We start from the raw sequence: 19,715 nt of genomic DNA on the forward strand, positions 1-19,715 counted from the left end.
AAAGATGATCCACAAAAAAATTGTATAATCTGTGATGACAAGAAAACCCACTTGTTGAGAAAGATATATGTGTAAAATGGTGGGTATGGGTTGAGAAATTTTATGTAGAGGAGCAAACAACGTTTCAACCTTCTTCGCTCATCGTCAGGTTTACAAAGAAAGAAAGAGGTAACTGACCGATAGCTGACTACATGTTTGAAGCGGATTGTGTAATTGAGTGTAGGAATGTAGAGAGCATGCTTAGATGTTGGATATATTCATTAATATAGGTATAAAGGTGTTCCTTTGTATTGGTTTATTTTGGACTTGAGTTGTTGTATAAGTAACGCTTCTTTAATTTTGCATTTGTTTATGTTTGTTTCTTTATTTAGTATTTGCGTGTTTTCTATGGTTATGTTGTGTTTATTTGAGTTGAAGTGTTTGAAAATGTGTGAAGGTGACTTTTTATGTTCTTTGAATTTGGTTTCCATTTTTCTACTTGTTTCTCCAATATAGAAGTCGTGGCAGCAATCACATTGTATTTTATAAATAATGTTGGTGTGACGTTTGTCAGTGTAGTTTTTACGTAGTATAGACTTTAGTTTTGTGCCTGGTTTTTGAATAAATTTGGTATTAACTGGAATATCATATTTTGTTACTACTTTTTGCCAAATCTTGATTATTTTTCTGCTGATGTCGAGAATATATGGTCTAAGTTCATCAGCTGGTATGCTGCATTAAACCAGAGATTTATGGACTTATACAATGAAACATCAACCAAATCAACACTAGGAATGACAGGGACAAAAAGAACTGCCACAACAAAAACTAGAAAAACTAAGCTGCAAACAACAGAAAAGATACCAACACGACAAATCATTAACTAACTTCATAGTTAACAGATCCAACCGACAATTAAACACAGACGAGATACATCTACTTAACAAAGGACTCAACTTTGCAATAGCACCTAGATACGTTCCAACCTTAGCAATTAAAACACGTTTAGAAGACCCAGCCAGGAGACTTGTGATACTCTCCACAGAAAACAAATATATGAAAACAACCAAAAACAACCAATAGAAAGAAGACAACATCGACAATTTTATTGACATCCAACAGCCAAACTTCAAAGAAAAAATTAATATTTTCCAGAAACACCTAAAAACATCTTAAATGATTTTTTTCAAAGAATTATCTCAAAAATCATTAACATAATTTCACAAAACAGAAAACTAAAAATCAATCTTACAGAAAGAGACATTAATTCCATTAAAAACCTAAAACAAGACAAAAACATTAAAATTCTAAAAGCAGATAAAGGAAACACTATAGTCATAATGAACACGAAATGAATACATCCAAAATATGAACATCCTATCAGACACAAACAAATTTAAACCAATACACACAAATCTAACAAAGACACATGAAACCCAACTAAACAAAATACTACTAAAAATGAAAAAAGCCAACACAATTTCACAAACACTTTATTCCTACCTATGCAAAATAAGCTCACGCACACCACAAATATGATCCCCAAACCTCATAAACCAGATTGTCCATTATGACCAATAATGTCCACATATGAATCATTTAATTACAATCTTGGTAAATACATAGCATGAGCATTCTCCAAATATGTAACATCAGCCAGCTCATTCATCAAAGACTCTTTTAATTTCAAGCCTAATCTCAATCAACTTAATTATAAAGCCTTAATGGCCAGTTTCGATGCTATATCCCTCTTTATGGAAGTTCCAAACGCTGAAGCCTGCAAGATAGCCTTAGAGTCTCAAATATAGAGTTCTAAGGCTATCTTGGCTATCTTCTAAGGCCAGTTCTGGCCAATATTTTTGTGACACAAGTTGAAGCACAAGCAACTAACACAGCATTACATCCACCACTATACTGGTACAGATATGTAGACAACACGATTGCAGGATTCACATCTACAGAACATACACTTAATTTTTTCAATCATATTAACTCTATACATCCCAACATTAACTTCCCATGTGAACAAGAAGGAAGCAATCAAATATCATTTCTTAACCTCAAAATTACAAAAACTGATACACAATTTAAAACAGAAGTACACCAAAAAATCACCCATACTGGACTATACATTCCTTGGGACTCAGCACATGAAACAAAACAAAAACTCAACATACTAACAAACCAAATAAACACAGCCATAAAACTATGCTCACCAGGTAAAATTAACAATGAATTAGACAAAATAAAACAATACTTCATCAACATCAATAAGTTTCCTCCACAAACCATAGAAAACATTATACTCACATACCTAGACAGAAAGCAAAATCAACCAACAGAAGTAAATATATCTCACGAATCAAAACATCATGAAACCATATACTGCTGCATACCATATATTCCTGACATCAGCAGAAAAATAACCAACATTTGGTAAAAACTATTAACAACATATGACATTCCAGTTAATACCAAATTTATTGAAAAACCAGGCACAAAACTTAAGTCTATACTACATACAAACTACACTGACAAACACCACACCAACATTATTTATAAAATACAATGTGATAACTGCCACGACTTCTATATTGGAGAAACAAGTAGAAAAATGGAAACCAAATTCAAAGAACATAAAAAGTCACCTTCACACATTTTCAAACACTTCAACTCAAATAAACACAACATAACCATAGAAAACACGCAAATACTAAATAAAGAAACAAACATAAACAAATGCAAAATTAAAGAAGCGTTACTTATACAACAACTCAAGTCCAAAATAAACCAATACAAAGGAACACCTTTATACCTATATTAATGAATATATCCAACATCTAAGCATGCTCTCTACATTCCTACACTCAATTACACAACCCGCTTCAAACATGTAGTCAGCTATCGGTCAGTTACCTCTTTCTATCTTTGTGAACCTGATGATGACTGAAGAAGGTCGAAACATTGTTCGCTTTTCTACATAAAATTTTCTCAACCCATACCAGCTGTTTTTACATATAAATTATTGTCCAAGTTTATACATTTGAATGGCTTCACTTAAATTGTAATCTAAATAGCATGAACTACAATTTATTGAGAATAATAGTCTCACAAATTAGCAGAAACTAAACCAATTTTATAATTTTAACACACTGAAATGTTCTACACTTGTGAGTGTTTGAACAGTATTCCTATATTAAACTTGTTGAGGTATTTATGTTTTACTTCTTAATACATTGACTCCCACATGACCCACCAGTGGGTCATGATAGTCTTCCAATAACACAGCCCACTGGTGAATTGTGCTCTATTTTCATTTTAAAGAGCCACTTACTGGCTGGAACACAGCAGCTACATTTACACTCTTCCTAAAAAACAGAAATTGTAAAATGACTACTGGGAGCCTGGAAAGTATTGACAAAATAGGCTTGAAAGCCAATGTGTTAAAATATATTTTTTTAATTATAATTAATTTTAAAGTCTTCATAATTCCAAATAAAACTACTCTATCTTGCAAAAATATTTCATTCAATTTTACAAGACTTTCAGTCTTTGTCAAACATTATTTCATATCACATATTATTCAAGTTCTCATTTCCTATTTACAGGCTAACTTACACATTGATTCATTAAACATTTATTATTCTATGTAATCATCTCAATGTTATTATTTTACATAGATTTTTCTGAAACACTTGGCTTAATCAGTACTTAAGTTATTTCTAAATGATACATTAAAGTTGGACACCCAACATAATCATGTTTATTCAACAAATTTGTAAAATATAATCATAAAAATCAATCTACAAATATTCATGACATGGCAACAGAAAAGCAACAGTTGTAAATATTTGGATATCATTACTGTATCATATCTACAAACCATACTGATAACAGCAGCAATGAATAATGATAAGATCAGATAACATAATTCTATTGCATTTTCTGCACTTCACAATAAGTAATATAAAAAATTCATCATTCCTTGAGATATTATATATGTAGACATACACACACAAAAACAGTGATGTATATACCATCACGATTCCGAGATATCAACAACGGTAAGCTCTATTAAAAGCTACCTAGAGTAAAATATTGTTGATTTCATCAATGCAGCTCACAGCTTAAATAACCAATCACATGCACAGAAAACTTGCATAATAACAATTTTCTATACATACGATACAAAAATGTTCAGTGTTTTTCAACAGTTTGTAACAGGTCCTTGTCTTTATCCTTCAATGCCACGATCACATAACAACAAAGACATACATAAGGAAACAATACTTAACTAATTATAAGAAGTTTTTAATAGGTCCTTGTCTTTATCCTTCAGTGACACGATCACATGACAGTAAAGACATACATAAGAAAACAATACCTCACTAATTATAAGAAATTTGTAACAGGTCCTTGTCTTTATCTTTCAATGCCATTACTTTCAATTTATACAAGAATTCTGTAAATGTTATCAGTAAAAAACATTTGTGTAGAAACAATAGAAAAAACTATACAATCAAACACTGTTATATAAATAATAGCAAACACACACATAACGAGCATTGAGACTAGGTAGATTGTGTGTGGAATTTTCTATTGATCTGTTCTTCCTGCAGTACTATACCAGAGATTTTAAAAATATAAGTAGTAGTATTGAATGTTTTCTTATGCTTTATCAACTATTTTAACCCATAAGTACTGAGAGATTTTTTATAACTGTTTAAACAGAAAAAAAAAGCTCGTCAACACCGAAATCCTGGAATAATACAATATCAACAAAAGTATGTTTTAAAGCATTTGTATTTGAATTCTACCTAAAACTTCTCAAAAATAATGTTTTGTTTTGCTAGCACCAAATATAGCACAATGTTAGCTCAAATGCTTGAATTTAGCAGTGAAAGAAAAGAGGGAAGGCACTACTAACTCTTTTAGCAACTAATAGCAGGATTAACCATCACATCATAATGCCTCATGAGCGAAAAAGCGAGCATGTTTGGTGAGCCTAGAATTTGAACCCAGGACTATCAGATTGCGAGCCAAGCTCCCTAACCATCTGGCTAAGCCGGGCCTAATTTTGGAAAACATAAATAAATTATCAGGCATCAAAAACCATAGTTTTCCATAATTTTTTGAAACTACATGAAATAACAAAGCCCACCACATCCACTATCTTCATGTTGTTAGGAAAACACATAGGTTCAAGAAATTAATTTAATGCATAAATACAATACCCTATAATCCAAATACCTTCAAAATGCATATCCTTCTTCTTCAGTAGCTTTCTTAGTTTGCTCACCTTTGGAAAGCACTCGGGTTAGAGGGAATCATATTTTTACATCCTTTACTTTAATAGTCTTTTTTACTCTTCCTTCCCTTTTCCACATGTTTTTGTTATAAGCTAAACATTCCATTTCTGAATGTTTTACATACATTTTCATATTAATTTACAAATGCTTGTATGTTTTGCTATTCATGTATTTTTATAACAACTTCCCACAGAAGAATGGGTTTTTGTTCAACTGAAACATCTGAAATCACTCAATGGCACAACCAGTGCAGAAATTGTCAAGTCCACCTGTTGAGTCACAGAGGTAAGGTACATCATAAAACTTTTCTCAACCTCTACTTCAACTGTGCCAGTTGTTGACAAAAGCTACTTAAAGGCAATAAATAGTAAACGGCCATTAGTCAATATTATTTAATGTAATGAAATTTCATATTCTACAACTCATAGCTACCCTATATACAAGGATTACGACATTTTCAATTCAGTAAAGAAAAGTATTTAATACTGAATACACACACTTGCAAAGAATGGAAAGGATCTTTAATATTATGTAAATTTCATCTTAATCTAAAGAATAATTTCAGTTACAAAACTGTTAACAAAATGTTAAAAAAAATCTAAAAGACTTTCTTACCAAAGTCTAGTTTAACATACAAGAAATTTGACAATTTTAAACAATTTTACAATTAAATCACAACTATTTGTTTGTTTATTGAATTTTGTTCAAAATTACTTGAAGGCTATGTATGCTAGCTATGACTAACTTTGAAGTGGTAGACTAGAAGTTTGGCAAGTTAATAAACACCACCCAGCGCTAACTCTGTCTACTTTTTTTTACCAATGGGCAGAAAGTTTGCCCAACACGTTACATATAGAATCCAAGTGGCTGAAAGGGAAGATATCTTCAGTAACAAGGTTCGAACACACTAACTAGACAATGCCATACTATCATAACTAATAAGCACACTTTTTTAATTGCTTAAAAGTTACGAAGTTATGGGAAAAACATGACTTCTACACTTTGATTTTAAATAATTACATTTTGATTGCAGATCAAAATTAGTACTAACACGTGTTTAAACAGGAAGCTGGCGAATTAAAATAGATTTAAAGACACTTACAATTTTTAATGTATCCTCTGGACGAAGTAGATAAAACATTGACTGTAAGTGTTTCTGAAGATCTCCAGCTAAAATGAAGAAAATGCAGAATACAATATTTTATTTCCCATACTCTATACTAAAACGTTATTTATTCTTAAAAAATACCTAAAGAAACGATAGGGTTTTGAGTTAAAATTTAAATATATCAGTATCTTATATCAAGTAGCACAGGTATGGCTAGTGTCAAGTATTTTAAAACTAGAATGTGAGTATTCAATTTCCTTTATCTAACTGATCTTTAGGCTAATATAGAAAAAAAACCAACTCTACCGCTACCCAGTTTCAGACCTATCACGTCTTAAAATGTCTTATTATTCATTGCACTTACAACACTTGACCTAACTTTAATTCGGGATGAAGCCGCTTCCTCTAACAATTGCACGGCCAGGACGAAAGCGTGAAAATTAAGTGGCTACTGAGGAAACGACTATTAAAAAACGATAGACACACACACACCCTTTATTCTTCCCTGGTGACGGTGCGGTCACGACTACGAAGACTGATAAAGCGTCTACTGCTCTGTTTTATAGTTTACCTAGTAACTAAGTAATTTCATCTGTTAATTAACAAACAAGGTCATTGAACTTTGACGGTATTATGCTGTTACATGCGAATGAAAATTACTTAGGCCAAAAGCAACTACGTAGCCTGCCAAATGAGCTCTGAGTATACATTTAACAATAAACGAATAAGGTACTATGGTAATAGAAAAGTACAATATATAATCAAAATTGTTATTTCACTTAACAAAGGTTTGTACTATTTCTGAGAAATTCCTTACATTAGGAAATTTTACTTTGTTTTTAACTTACGTATATGGAAGCACATGCGCGCATTACAGAAATAATGGAAAGTTTTCTGAAAAGTATGCACAATTGTGACACCTTGCATAAAAGCTGAAAATTACAGTGAATATGTTCACTAAACAGTGGTACCTGGGTTCTCGAACGACTCCCTTCTCGAACAATTCGGTTTTCGAACATATTGTTTTAGAAAAAAATATCTCGGTGATCGAACCAAGCTGTCGTGGCCCGAACTCCCGAAATAACCCGACTGATGACCCGAAAGACCCTTCGACCATGTTCGACTCACGCCAAGCTTGCCCAAAACATTTTACCCGCACCTGTCGCTCAGTCCACACCCCCGCTAAATTCTGCTGTGAACGTTCTCGTTTTTCTTTGTTTTTCTAAATATTCTGATTAAATAAGCCACCATGGGGTCAAAAAAGGTTAATGAAAACAGCAAACCAAAAAAGAAAAGTTGTTAGAGCCACAATAGAGGTGAAAAAAGATCTCATAGCGAAGTATGAGAGTGGTGTTCGCGTGTCTGACCTTGCTACACAGTTTGGTATGGCAAAATCTACAGTCTGCACCATACTGAAAAATAAAGAGGTCATCAAAGGAGCTGATATTGCAAAAGGAGTGACAGTGTTTACGAAACAAAGATCACAAACAATGGAAGAGGTAGAAAAACTGTTGTTGATTTGAGTAAACTAAAAACAGTTAACTGGTGATAGCATTTCTGAGATCATCATTTGTGAGAAAGCAAAGCAGTTGCATGCTGATCTCCTGAAAAACACCCCTGGAACGAGTGCTGACACAAGTAATGCCTTTAAGGCTAGTAGGGGGTGGTTTGAAAAGTTTAGGAAGAGAAGTGGCATACATAGTGTGGTGAGACATGAGGAGGATGCCAGTTCTAACAAAGATGCTGCTGATAAATTTGTTAGGGTATTTAAGGACTATGTAGAAGCTGAATTAGTGAATTAATTACAATATTTACACTTTATATTTGTATGTATGTGTGTGATTCATATGTTATCATCGACTGTAATCAACACACATGCATAAATAAATATTAAAAACACTTCAGTGTCAACAAACATCTAATTACGCACGTTTCAGAATTTGTTGAATCCTTAAAAATAAGTTAGTTCACAATATTCTAACTACAACAACAACATTAGTTATTGAGCGAATTTTCGTATTAAAAACACTGAAAATTCGGAATTAATTGCATTAATCACAAGAGCGAGTGGTTAATGTTATTATTTAGTTCTGGGTAATCATTAGTAAATAGTTCGTAACCTGTGGTTTCTAGAGTCGAGAATTTTAAAGTTTCTAGAAGTATGGGATGGTTGTTATTCACACTGTACAATCGGATACAAGACTCGGGTGAATTTGTTATCTTATATACGCTTCTACCTGAAATTCCCATGTACTCGTGAGCACGAACTTGTAGGTGACGTGTAGTTATACCAATACAGGTAAGTAGCTCTACAGCTGCCACAAGTGTATTTATATACGACACACCAGCGCATAGGAATGGGTAAATCGTCTTTTATTTTAAACATATTTTTAATTCTAAATGTTGACCTAAATACTAAACGTAGCTTAATTTATAGGAAATACGTTTTGATTAGTTTTTGAATTTCACATTTGAGTTTAAAACTGAATGAAAATAATGATAAAAATTAGTGGGTATTTTAGGACAGAGTGTAGCTTTTTGATAGAATCTAATCTATCTATAATTTTCGTGTGATAGAGAGCAAGGAATTATGGAGATAAACATTATTTTGTAATATGTTAAGAAATTTTGAAATTTCTGAGTGAAGACATAAGTAGCCACAACATATACTGCTGGATAGGTGATTTTGAACAATGTTATGTTTGAAGGGGTCTGGTATATAACCACCGAAACAAGTGTATACGTCAGTGAATGTTTTCATACAGTAAATAAATACGGCAAAGATATTGTTTATTTTGTTTACTTGGACGTTTAATAAGAAATGCCAAGTAACTGTTTTCTTCCATCTCAAATGTAAAGTTTATACATGGATGTTAGTATACGTATTGTTCTTGGCGTTACCAGTGTTGTGAAAGAGTGGAAAAGTTATCACACCAACGTTTGGTTTGTTTCGAATGTTCGCGCGAAACTACACTAGGGCTATCTGCGCTAGATGTCTCTAATTTAGCAGTGAGAGGCTAGAAGGAAAGCAGCTAGTCATTACTACCTATCGTTAACTCTTGGACTTCTTTTCGTGGGGTGGGTACATCAACGTACCTTCTATATAATACTGGTTTCTAATAAAGGGGGTAATTATCCAATCTTTGACGTTCGTAATAACAGAAAAAAAATTATTTGGAAGAGTCGGACCTAATGGTAATAAAAATGAAAGTCATTATTGTTTATAACCAATTTAAGGTGTTCGAATTTTTGCTATCAATATTTAAATATGTTCTTTCTAAATTTCTAACTGAATACAAAAATTCGCTCAATAGCTAATGTTCGTTTCATGGTTAGAATATTGTGTTCCAAGTAAACAATTAGTTTTGTTCACTTGAGACACCACGATTACCACGACGTACACATCTGGTGTTGGTGTAGTTTTGGTTTCGATTTTTACTGTAGAATTTTGGCATAAAAACGAAATAATACTAACACAACCTAATTCGGTGATGCTTTCCTGTGCATATGTTATAAAGTTTATTCGTTTCTTTGTTTATAATTTTCGCTTGAGGATACGCAAGAGCTACCTTCAAGTGTAGAGCTGTCCCTCGGTTTGAATTGATAAACAAGGACAGGTGTCGTCAGTTAACGACATGAACACAACTATATCTTACAGGCAGCTCTCATCCACCCGAATATTAAGATGTGACTGCCAGTCATACAGTATGCACACGACCCCAAGTGCGGACTGCGAAGCACATATTCGCAAGTCACGAATCCTCGAATTTCCAGTCCGCGCACACTAGCCACTACGACATGGATGACCCAGTATCATAAAGTCTAAACTTTGGCCTATAACTTCAAAGAAATTAATATAAAATATCAAACATTATTTAAATACACAGAAAAACCGCTGAGGATAATATATACTCTTTTTTTTTTTTTCTTACACGTATCCAGACCATATTATGATGATCATATATAATGGTAAATCCACGCTACCTGTCAATTAAACCATCAGCCGAAAGCAGACCTAGTACATTTTCATTATTTTCATACTTTGCTGAAAGCATTTCAAACCTTCTCTACTTTTAAGTATTATAAGCTCGCTACTTAACAGAATGAAGGCGTATATGTATTTCATGAGTTAGTAAATATGAAGCGTAAGACACAATAACAAGCATAAATAGATTTTACAAATAGATGTCTTACCTCCATTAGAAAAAGAACGACGATGTAAATGTAGACATTCGTCATGAGGAAGAATCACAGCTGCTCCTTTTACAACAAAGTAACACTCGCTATAAAAAACAAAACATTATGTTTCACCGTTTGTTTTTTAACTGAGTAAAACACAAGCAAGTCATCCACAGACGATCATTTGTTATTTACGTTTTCGTTACTAAATTCAGAAAGACATTGCATACATACAAGAACCAAAAACATGGAGCTATACAATGACACGACCACTGTAAAATTAAAGACACGAAAGATTTGACCGCCACTTATCTAGTCCACACAAGATCCCAAAGTGCATGCACACAAAAAATAAAACCGTCGATCCATATTATGAAATGACGACTGTGAAATTAAAGACAAGGAAGCTATAATAAAGTGACAGAGTTTTGTTTGTTTCTTTCTTTCTTTTAAAAGCTCTTTATACATGTCCATCAGAGATTAGTGTTGAAACTTATCGAAATATTTACATCGTAAAAGTTATGTCGATTATATCATACCATTGTTCAACCATTCACATGAACTAAGCTACTTTAAATAATAATAATAACACAATGTATACTATTGATTTTTTTTGGTTTTTTTTTTCAATAAACGCCCCTTCACAGCACAGACACTAACGCTACATGTATGTTGGTAAAGATAAATGTTTGTGACACGTCTTTGCTTTACCAACGTTTTACACATTGTTCAAACAATATTGATATATTAAAGAAATTCAAAAATTAACATATGAACATATAACGTATGTCTTATTATTTGAAACACGAACGTTAAATACACAATTTTGATGTTATCTTTCCCACTGAGATTTGACTAGTAGTATAGTCAATAAGTGTATCCCCAACTGTAATGTGGGTCCTACTTCCGAAGTTACCTCCAAAACCCAGAGTACATTTTATATCCCACATTACAGCTTGTACCCTGGAATATTTTTAATTAGTGCAGCGTTTTTTATTTATTATTTATTTTTCTTTTGGTTTGTTTTTAGGTTATAATAAACTAATATATATTCATACACACACACACACACATGCATTGCTGGCCAAAATTTTAAGGCCAATGAACATAAAAAAAAGTATGCATTTTGCGTTGTTAGACTCAACCACTTATTTGAGTAGAGCTTCGAAAGATGAAAATAAGAAAAGGGAAATAAAAATAAAAAACTTTTTAAGCGTTTAACAGGGAAAATGTGAACTCTATGAAGTTAGTCTAAATACCAGTTGGTAAAAAGTTTAAGACCAAACTGAAACGAAGCGTTAATCGGTAAACACGTAACGAAATTTAGTCATTTGTGTTCAAGCATTAGCGTTGTCAACATCTCCGACTGACATCTCCTGTGTTACATTGAGTGAAAACATGGCAAAGGCTAAAAAGTTGACAGAGTTTGAACGTGGCAGAATTGTCGAGCTGCAAAAGCAAGGTCTCTCTCAACGTGCCATCGCTGATGAGATTGGGCAGAGTAAAACTGCTGTTGCAAATGTCTTAAAAGACCCTGAGGGATAAGTAACGAGAAATTCAAGTGGTTGGCCCATGAAAATTTCGCCGGCATTGAGCAAGAGGATTCGATGGGTTGTCCGGCATGACACCAGCCGATCGTCAAACCAGATTAAGGCCCTTACGGACGCAGAATGCAGCTCAAGAACAATAAGACGGCATCTACGAGAAAAATGCTTTAAAAACCATAAACGTCTTCAAAGGCCACACCACGAAACAGCTCGGTTAAACTTTGCTGAAAAGCACCAAAATTGGACGTAGAAAAGTAAGCAAAGGTTTTGTTCTCTGATGAGAAAAAATTTAACTTGGATGGTCCAGATGGCTTCCAACGTTACTGGCACGATAAGGATATCCCACCGGAGACATTTTTTTACAAGACACAGTGGAAAAGTTTCCATCATGATCTGGGATGCTTTCTCTTTCCATGGGGCAATGGAGATTCAGATTATACAGGGGCGTCAAACAGCAGCTGGCAACATTGGCATGTTGGAGAGAGCATCCTTATCAACTGAAGGCCCTCGTTTGTGTGGAAATGACTAAATCTTTCAGCAGGACAACGCTGCAATCCAAAATGCCCGTAGGACTTTTTCATGATGAATAACGTGATTCTTTTGGACCATCCAGCATGTTCGCTCGAACTGAACCCCATTGAAAATGTTTGGGGGTGAATGGCAATGGAAGTCTATAGAAACGGACGTCAATTCCAAACAGTGCATGATTTTCGTGAAGCCATCTTCACCACTTGGAATAACGTTACAGCCAACCTTCTGCATATGCTTATATCGACCATGCCAAAGCGAATGTTTGAAGTTATTCGCAATGACGGCCGTGCAACTCACTACTGAGACCTCTTGTTGGGCATTTCCTACCCTATTTAGGACTTCTTTTTGGTATGGTCTTAAACTTTTGACCAGCTAGTATTTAGGCTAATTTCACAGTGTTCACATTTTCCCTATTAAATGATAAAAGGTTTTTTTTTTATTTTCCCTTTTCTTATTTTCATCTTTCGAACCTCTACTCAAATCAGTAATTGAGTCTAACAACGCAAAATGCATATATTTTCTTTATGTTCATTGGCCTTAAGATTTTGTGGTGGGTGGTGATGACTAGCTGCCTTCCCTCTAGTCTTACACTGCAAAATTAGGGACGGCTCAGGTTTCTCCTTCTGGTTGGGGGTTGTGCAGTAGGCTAACAATTTACTCACTTAAAAAACCAGCCTGTTAATGAATCCGCAAGCAATTGCGACCCTATGTTCCTTCATGGAATCGAGAGGCATCATAATAAATAAATACTATCTTAATTATGTCTTTCAGAATAATTAATAATAATTTCAAAATGTAATCCTCAATAATGTATGGTTTCATATATTACTTGACACTCATTATTTTTTTCGTTTTCATTTTGTGTAATCTCGCAAAAAGCTACAAGTATATTCCACTTTGCGTGCAGTGCTTTAATACTCATTTCATATTTTTTCATATTTCTCATTGCTAATATTATGTTAAAGGTAGAATGACTTTTTTGTCAAAATTGTTCAATTTTCAGCACATTTCCTGTTCTTTGCTTTACGTTTGACTTGTACATCTTCAAGAGGCTATACACGTCACAGGACAACAACAAAAAGGCAAGTGAATACATTATTTTATGTTCACACATTCAAATCATCAAAACAAACTTAATTTCTAAACTTTTTCTTCCTACCCACACTAGTAGTTATGTTGCCTTTTCTCTTTCGTCATGCAAGATTTTTAAAGACTTTCTTTACTATTTGTTTGTGACTGTACGAAGCGATTTGGATCATCTAAATAAAACAAATGGTTCAACAAGATTAATATCTTCTCATCTGCTGTTAAGAATTGAATAAGCAAATAATCGTAATTTCGTAATGAAAAATTCAATTTACATTTTTCATGCAGCAATTTTTTTAATAGATAGAATCACTAAGCATGATTAGCAAACACTAATACCAAATTATACCTTCTGTTACACTTTTTCCAATATTAGCTTTGTATCAAATAATACAAGAGTCCACCTTAGACAGATCAATGGTACCCCAACTAAGGTCTGCAAGACAAGACTAAAACTTTGCAAGGAAAAGGTTATCCCTTCCAGTACTGGCACGTGTGTCAAACAATCCATTTTCAGATAGATCAATAAATCCCAAACTGGGGTCCACACGGCAAGACTGAATCTTCGCAAGTTAAGCATACCAATCCCAGTACTGACCCATGTATCAAACAGTCCATCATTAGGAAGTCAATGGTTCTCAAACTGGAGTCCACGAGACAGCCTCCGGAGAATCTTTACCACATGTGGAAATATTTTTCTTTATATAATAGTTTCCTGACACTGGTTAAAGCTGTACTTTCAGTGACGATTTTATCTATCACAATAAATATGAATACATAATGTTTATTTTTGAATTTTCTTTTCTTTAAAAGCAAGCTACCTTAGAGTGGCAATTACTTAAAATTTCTACTAAATCATAAAGTGGAAATCCTTAGCCGAAGCGTTTAAAGCCTTGAAGAAAATCGCAATAAAAAAGTTAGAAACCCCCAAGATAGATGGCTCTTGGTTGTATGACACCAGGTGTTTCAGATGATGTGCACCCAGTGTCAGTTACTACGAGCATTTTTTCAGACAACTGTTAAAAATCTAACTTATAACACCTGCTTTAGTATTTACCCACATCATCGTCTGTGATGTGTTGTGTTGTTCGATAACAGAATTAGCTTCTGTGTCTTTCTGACAATTCTTCACAATGACGTCTCTGAAAGGAATCTTAAATCAATAAATACCTTATTCAGTAGTTTCCACTGCTTTGTGGAATCATTTAGCGCTTCTTCCAACCAACGCACCTTCGGAGAAAGCTTTTATTCCCTTGTAGAATCAGTGTTATCCATTTAGTACAGTGGCATCTGGTTTACACAAGTTTGAGAAGGATATCCAAAGTGTCCTTAAATCCTCTAATCACAACATCAGGTGTGAATTTTCGCCATTTCGGAATGTGTGATGGATATCATCTTTATTGTTATTAACAAAATATGAACTAGTGGAGAAAATCATTACTGGTTTTACAAGAGTCTTCTAACTGTGCAAATTGTAATTGAAATACATCCTTGATACTTTTTTGTATATATACACATATGTACAATTTAAAACTAGGGCAGTAATATTATTTTTCCCTTTTATCTGAAGGTGTCCGGTGAAGTTTACTTGTTTTGAATTTCGCGCAAAGCTATACGAAGGTTATCTGCGCGAGCCATCCCTAATTTAGCAGTATAAGGCAAGAGGGAAGGCAACTAGTCGTCACCACTCACCTCCAACTCTTGAGCTCTTCTTTTACCAACGAATAGTGGGATTGACCGTCACATTGTAACGCCCCATGGCTGAAAGGGCGAGCATGTTTGATGTGACAGGTATTCGAACTCGCGATCCTCGGATTACAAGTCGAGCGCTTTAACCACCTGGCCATATCGAGCCATCTCGTGTTAAAAGACGAGTTACGTTAAATATCAATTCTTATCAACTGATACGAGGTCTGTTCAAAAAATACGCGGACTGACGTCATAAAATAAAATGTACTTTATTTAGAAGTTACAGGTCTGGGACCCCTTCAAAGTACTCTCCTCCCCAACGCACACACTTATCCCAACGATGTTTCCACTTGTTGAAACAGTCCTGGTACGCTTCTTTTGTAATGTCCTCCAGCTCCTTCGTCGCATTTGCCTTAATCTCGGGAATCGTCTCAAATCTTCTTCCTTTCAAGGGTCTTTTGAGTTTGGGGAACAAGAAAAAATCGCAAGGAGCAAGGTCAAGTGAGTAGGGGGGATGAGGAAAAACAGTGATAGAGTGTTTGGCCAAAAACTCACGAGTTCTGAGGGCTGAATGGGCTGGAGCGTTGTCGTGATGGAAAAACCAGTCGCCACTCCTCAGACGTTTCAGAACTTCAATGTAGTAAGTCTGGTTCACTGTGGAGCCTTCGGGGAGATACTCGTGGTGAACAACACCCTTAGCATCGAAGAAAACTGTCAGCATCACCTTGACCTTGGATCGAACTTGGCGAGCTTTTTTGGGTCTGGGGGATGTTTCACCCATCCACTGGGACGATTGGACCTTCGTTTCAATGTCATAACCATAAACCCATGATTCATCACCTGTTATGATCCTTGACAAGAAGTTTTCATCTTCTTCTGAACGATAAAGCAGTTCCTGACAAACCTGGACGCGATGGGCTTTTTGTTCGTCCGTCATCAGGCGTGGCACAAATTTCGCAGCAACGCGGTGCATCTTCAATTTTTCGGTCAAAATCTCGTAACAAGATCCAACTAATATCCCACACTCTTCAGCAAGCTCCCTGACAGTCAGACATCGATTTGCCCGCACCAGGGTGTTGATTTTGTCGACGTGCGGGTCGTCAGTTGACGTGGAAGGACGTCCAGGACGCTCATCATCTTCAATGGACTGTCGACCATCCTTAAAACGTTCATGCCACTTGAAACATGCCGTACGCTTCATAGCAACATCACCGTAAGCCGTGTTAAGCATAGCAAAAGTTTCAGTCGCAGATTTTCCAAGTTTAACACAAAATTTCACAGCAAGTCGCTGCTCCTTCAGGTCATTCATTCTGAAATCCTTCAAACGAAAAAAATCGCACTTCACTTAAAACCGCTTAGCTAATACACAAATGAAGATATCTGCAATCGGGAAATGTCGTAATCAGCTGATCTGTTCGAACCTAGCGACACCAAGCGGATTCCCCTAAAACCAACTGGAGCCGCGCAATTCAAACAGTCCGCGTATTTTTTGAACAGACCTCATATGTCCAAATACATGATATATGAGTTCTCCTAGAAATCAATCACATTCGTTCTGTTACAGATAATATGGCTTTTCGTCTTAAACTATGCATTCACTATCTGGCACGAGTCGGTACATATTTCTTTCAAAGATACTTTTAGTAACACTGTACTCATGACAATACTTTAATAAAAACCAGATAGAATCGTGTTCAAGTTACACCAGAGTATGGTTTGGTTTGTTCTGCGTGTGTGTTTTCTTATAGGAAAGCCACATCAGGTTATCTGCTAAGTCCACCGAGGAAGATCAAACCCTGATTTTAGCGTTGTAAATCCGTAGACTTACCGCTGTAACAGCAGAGAACGGGTTTTATGAATTTCGCGCAAAGCTACATGAGGGCTATCTGCGTTAGCCGTCATTAATTAAGCAATGAATGACATCAGGGAATAAAGCCAGTCATCACCATCCATCTTCAAATAAGGGGCTACTCTTTTACTAACGAATAACAAGATTAACCGTCACATTATAACGCTCCCACGACTGAAAGAAGAGGACATGTTTGGTGGGACGGGAATTCAAACCCGTGACCTCCAGGTTGCGAAACGAGCGCTCTAACCACTAGGCAGGCCAGGCCACCTGTGTATGCTTTGAGCACATATAACACGTTAAGCGACAACTGTTCTTTGATATAATGTTCAGTCTTAAAATATTAAGGCTTGTATTAGCAAATTTGGTTAAGGATGCACTTCGAGTGAAATGTGGAAAAGGAGAATAGCTTGGATCACTTCTACCGGTTTCACTGTCATCTAGAGGGGGAATTGTGAGGCACATGATGAGTGGAATAATAGAAACCTAGCATTTGGTATACAAAAGACGCTATCTTCTGCAGGAATTTTATCCTCCTTTTAAAAATATCATTTTATATTTACTTATTTAGTTCACCCTTATGTGGTCCTTCCATGCGCCTTCTGTCTTTCACGCCTCACATGGCATACGACACATCTATTGTCATTTGGAATGACTGAGAGATGTCTCATTCCTCTAACGTCAGTTTTATAAGTAGTTTAATAAACAATAAAATAAGATATTACTGGTTCCATAACTACGAAAGTGTTTCAACATTACATTTATATAATCATGTAACTGGTTCTACTAAGAAACTAGTAATTTCGTTGGCTGATAGGTAGGTTATACAAATGGTTAGGCCACATTTCTTCCGTATATAACTTTTGAATGTATTATACTCACATCACAAAACAAACGATTTAAAAATTCTAAGCTAATACAAAAGATGGATCTTGACCTTGTCGCAAACAATAGTTCTTATGAAAAAGCAGTCGAAAATATTTTATTTAAATATTATATTGTGATATTTGTTACATCTAATAATAATGATCAATATAATGAAGACTGAAGTTAATTATAGAATATACCAACAATAATAAAATGGACACAGAACAGAAAAAAAATACTTTCAAGTAAGCCTTATTAAATTCGATATACATTAAAAATTAAGGATGCTCAGCAGAGTTAATTTCTAAAAATATGCAGTATGATAGCTCCCTTAGAATCAAAACAACTCTATATTCAATCTTTCTTTTCGGCCATAACATTCAGTTTGTTTTATAACAAGTCCACACTTGGTTGGCTACATGCTGAGTCCACTGCAGGGAACTAAACCCCGGATTTTACTATTGCAAATTCGTAAAACTACCACTGTTTCCCGAGGAACCCGCCACTTATAGTTTAATCTTATAGGTCCTTGCTCTTTATATCGGTAGTCTGTTGTGGACAACAGAACTGACTAGTAAGTTAACTAATCAAGCCCACAATAATGAAAGATTGTTAAACGACTAGCACACAAAAGTTTCACTTGGAAACAAAAATAACAAATTTATCGCTCTTAGCAACACAAAGCAAGATACGTTAAGATTTGTTTCAGAGAAAAGATATTCATTTATTATCTTGTCAGATCTTCTGGTTTAGCAGCAGAAAAATATAGGAAAACTTCATTTAACTTTCACATCTACAGTTTGATTTCTTAGAAACTATTTTAGGATAATTATATTAAACCATTACGGTGTATTCACTATCATTACATTTACTTCCTGTTAATTTAACAACTATATATACACACACAATAAATGCAAGCTTTATGACAGTGTCATATATACTGTAACATTATATCATTCGTAAAATTACATTAGTTTTTGATAATACTTTGTTAAAATCACCATTGTTATCACGTCCTTTACTAAGTCTTATTAATATTGTTACTGAACTTCCTGTAACCTTAATAATGTATTTCTAAACTGTTGCTGAAGGCTTAACTCAGAACTTCCTGTTGCACGCTTCACGTGTTTTGTTAAATAAGAGAGGTAGTTTAAAGTTGAATTACTTGTACTAAATAACCTCATAGTACGTTTAGTGTACTATTTTTCTTTTTGTTACACTTTCTATATTTAACTAAAATAAACCAGATTTTAACTATTTATCGTACGGTTTGGGTATTCATTTAATTTCTGAATGTAACTCTTAACTCGCGATGATTCATACTATGAGTCGAAAGGTTGTAATTACTGAAATCAGAAGTTACTGATTTTTGAATTGACGATTCATTTCAATAGGTTTCTCACTAAACTTTAGTAGCGCTGTAGGAAGGCGTTGCAAAATGAGTGATTAGATGTGCAGAATTTTATAATGAAAGATTGACAGTATTAAGGGCCTTTTAAAAGCAGCTCACGTGCTATTCAAGGGAGTCTGGAGGTATGCACCCCCCAAAGAAATTAACATAATAATATAAT

General features: G+C 34.7%; 2 protein-coding genes across 7 annotated transcripts in view; one reads left to right on the forward strand and one right to left on the reverse strand.

Moving 5' to 3' along the window:
- LOC143236006 (uncharacterized) overlaps positions 1-19,715 on the reverse strand; it is a 96,530-nt gene that overhangs the window by 45,064 nt on the left and 31,751 nt on the right. For 4 of the 6 annotated variants that reach the window (XM_076474189.1, XM_076474190.1, XM_076474188.1 and 1 more), the window contains 2 exons: positions 10,591-10,679; positions 6,391-6,458 (listed from right to left, as the gene is read on the reverse strand). In XM_076474189.1, the coding sequence (XP_076330304.1) occupies positions 6,391-6,458; positions 10,591-10,679 (157 nt within the window). The remainder of the gene's footprint in view (positions 1-6,390; positions 6,459-10,590; positions 10,680-19,715) is intronic. The other 2 variants (XM_076474191.1, XM_076474193.1) reach the window with 1 other exon arrangement.
- On the forward strand, positions 5,467-14,517 carry LOC143236007 (uncharacterized). The gene is made up of 2 exons (XM_076474197.1): positions 5,467-5,573; positions 13,657-14,517. The coding sequence occupies exons 1-2, from the start codon at positions 5,524-5,526 to the stop codon at positions 13,973-13,975; spliced, it is 369 nt and encodes a 122-aa protein (XP_076330312.1). The 5' UTR covers positions 5,467-5,523; the 3' UTR covers positions 13,976-14,517.

This window comes from Tachypleus tridentatus, chromosome 13 (genome assembly GCF_004210375.1).
Source record: "Tachypleus tridentatus isolate NWPU-2018 chromosome 13, ASM421037v1, whole genome shotgun sequence".
In the NCBI taxonomy this organism is placed as follows: domain Eukaryota; kingdom Metazoa; phylum Arthropoda; class Merostomata; order Xiphosura; family Limulidae; genus Tachypleus; species Tachypleus tridentatus.

What these genes read in the sequence shown, in the direction of transcription:
- LOC143236007 (XM_076474197.1), top strand. Translation starts at nt 5,524, where the DNA reads ATGGCACAACCAGTGCAGAAATTGTCAAGTCCACCTGTTGAGTCACAG. An exon ending in CCACCTGTTGAGTCACAGAG is followed by an intron (nt 5,574 to 13,656) that starts GTAAGGTACATC and finishes TTCAATTTTCAG; the next exon opens with CACATTTCCTGTTCTTTGCT.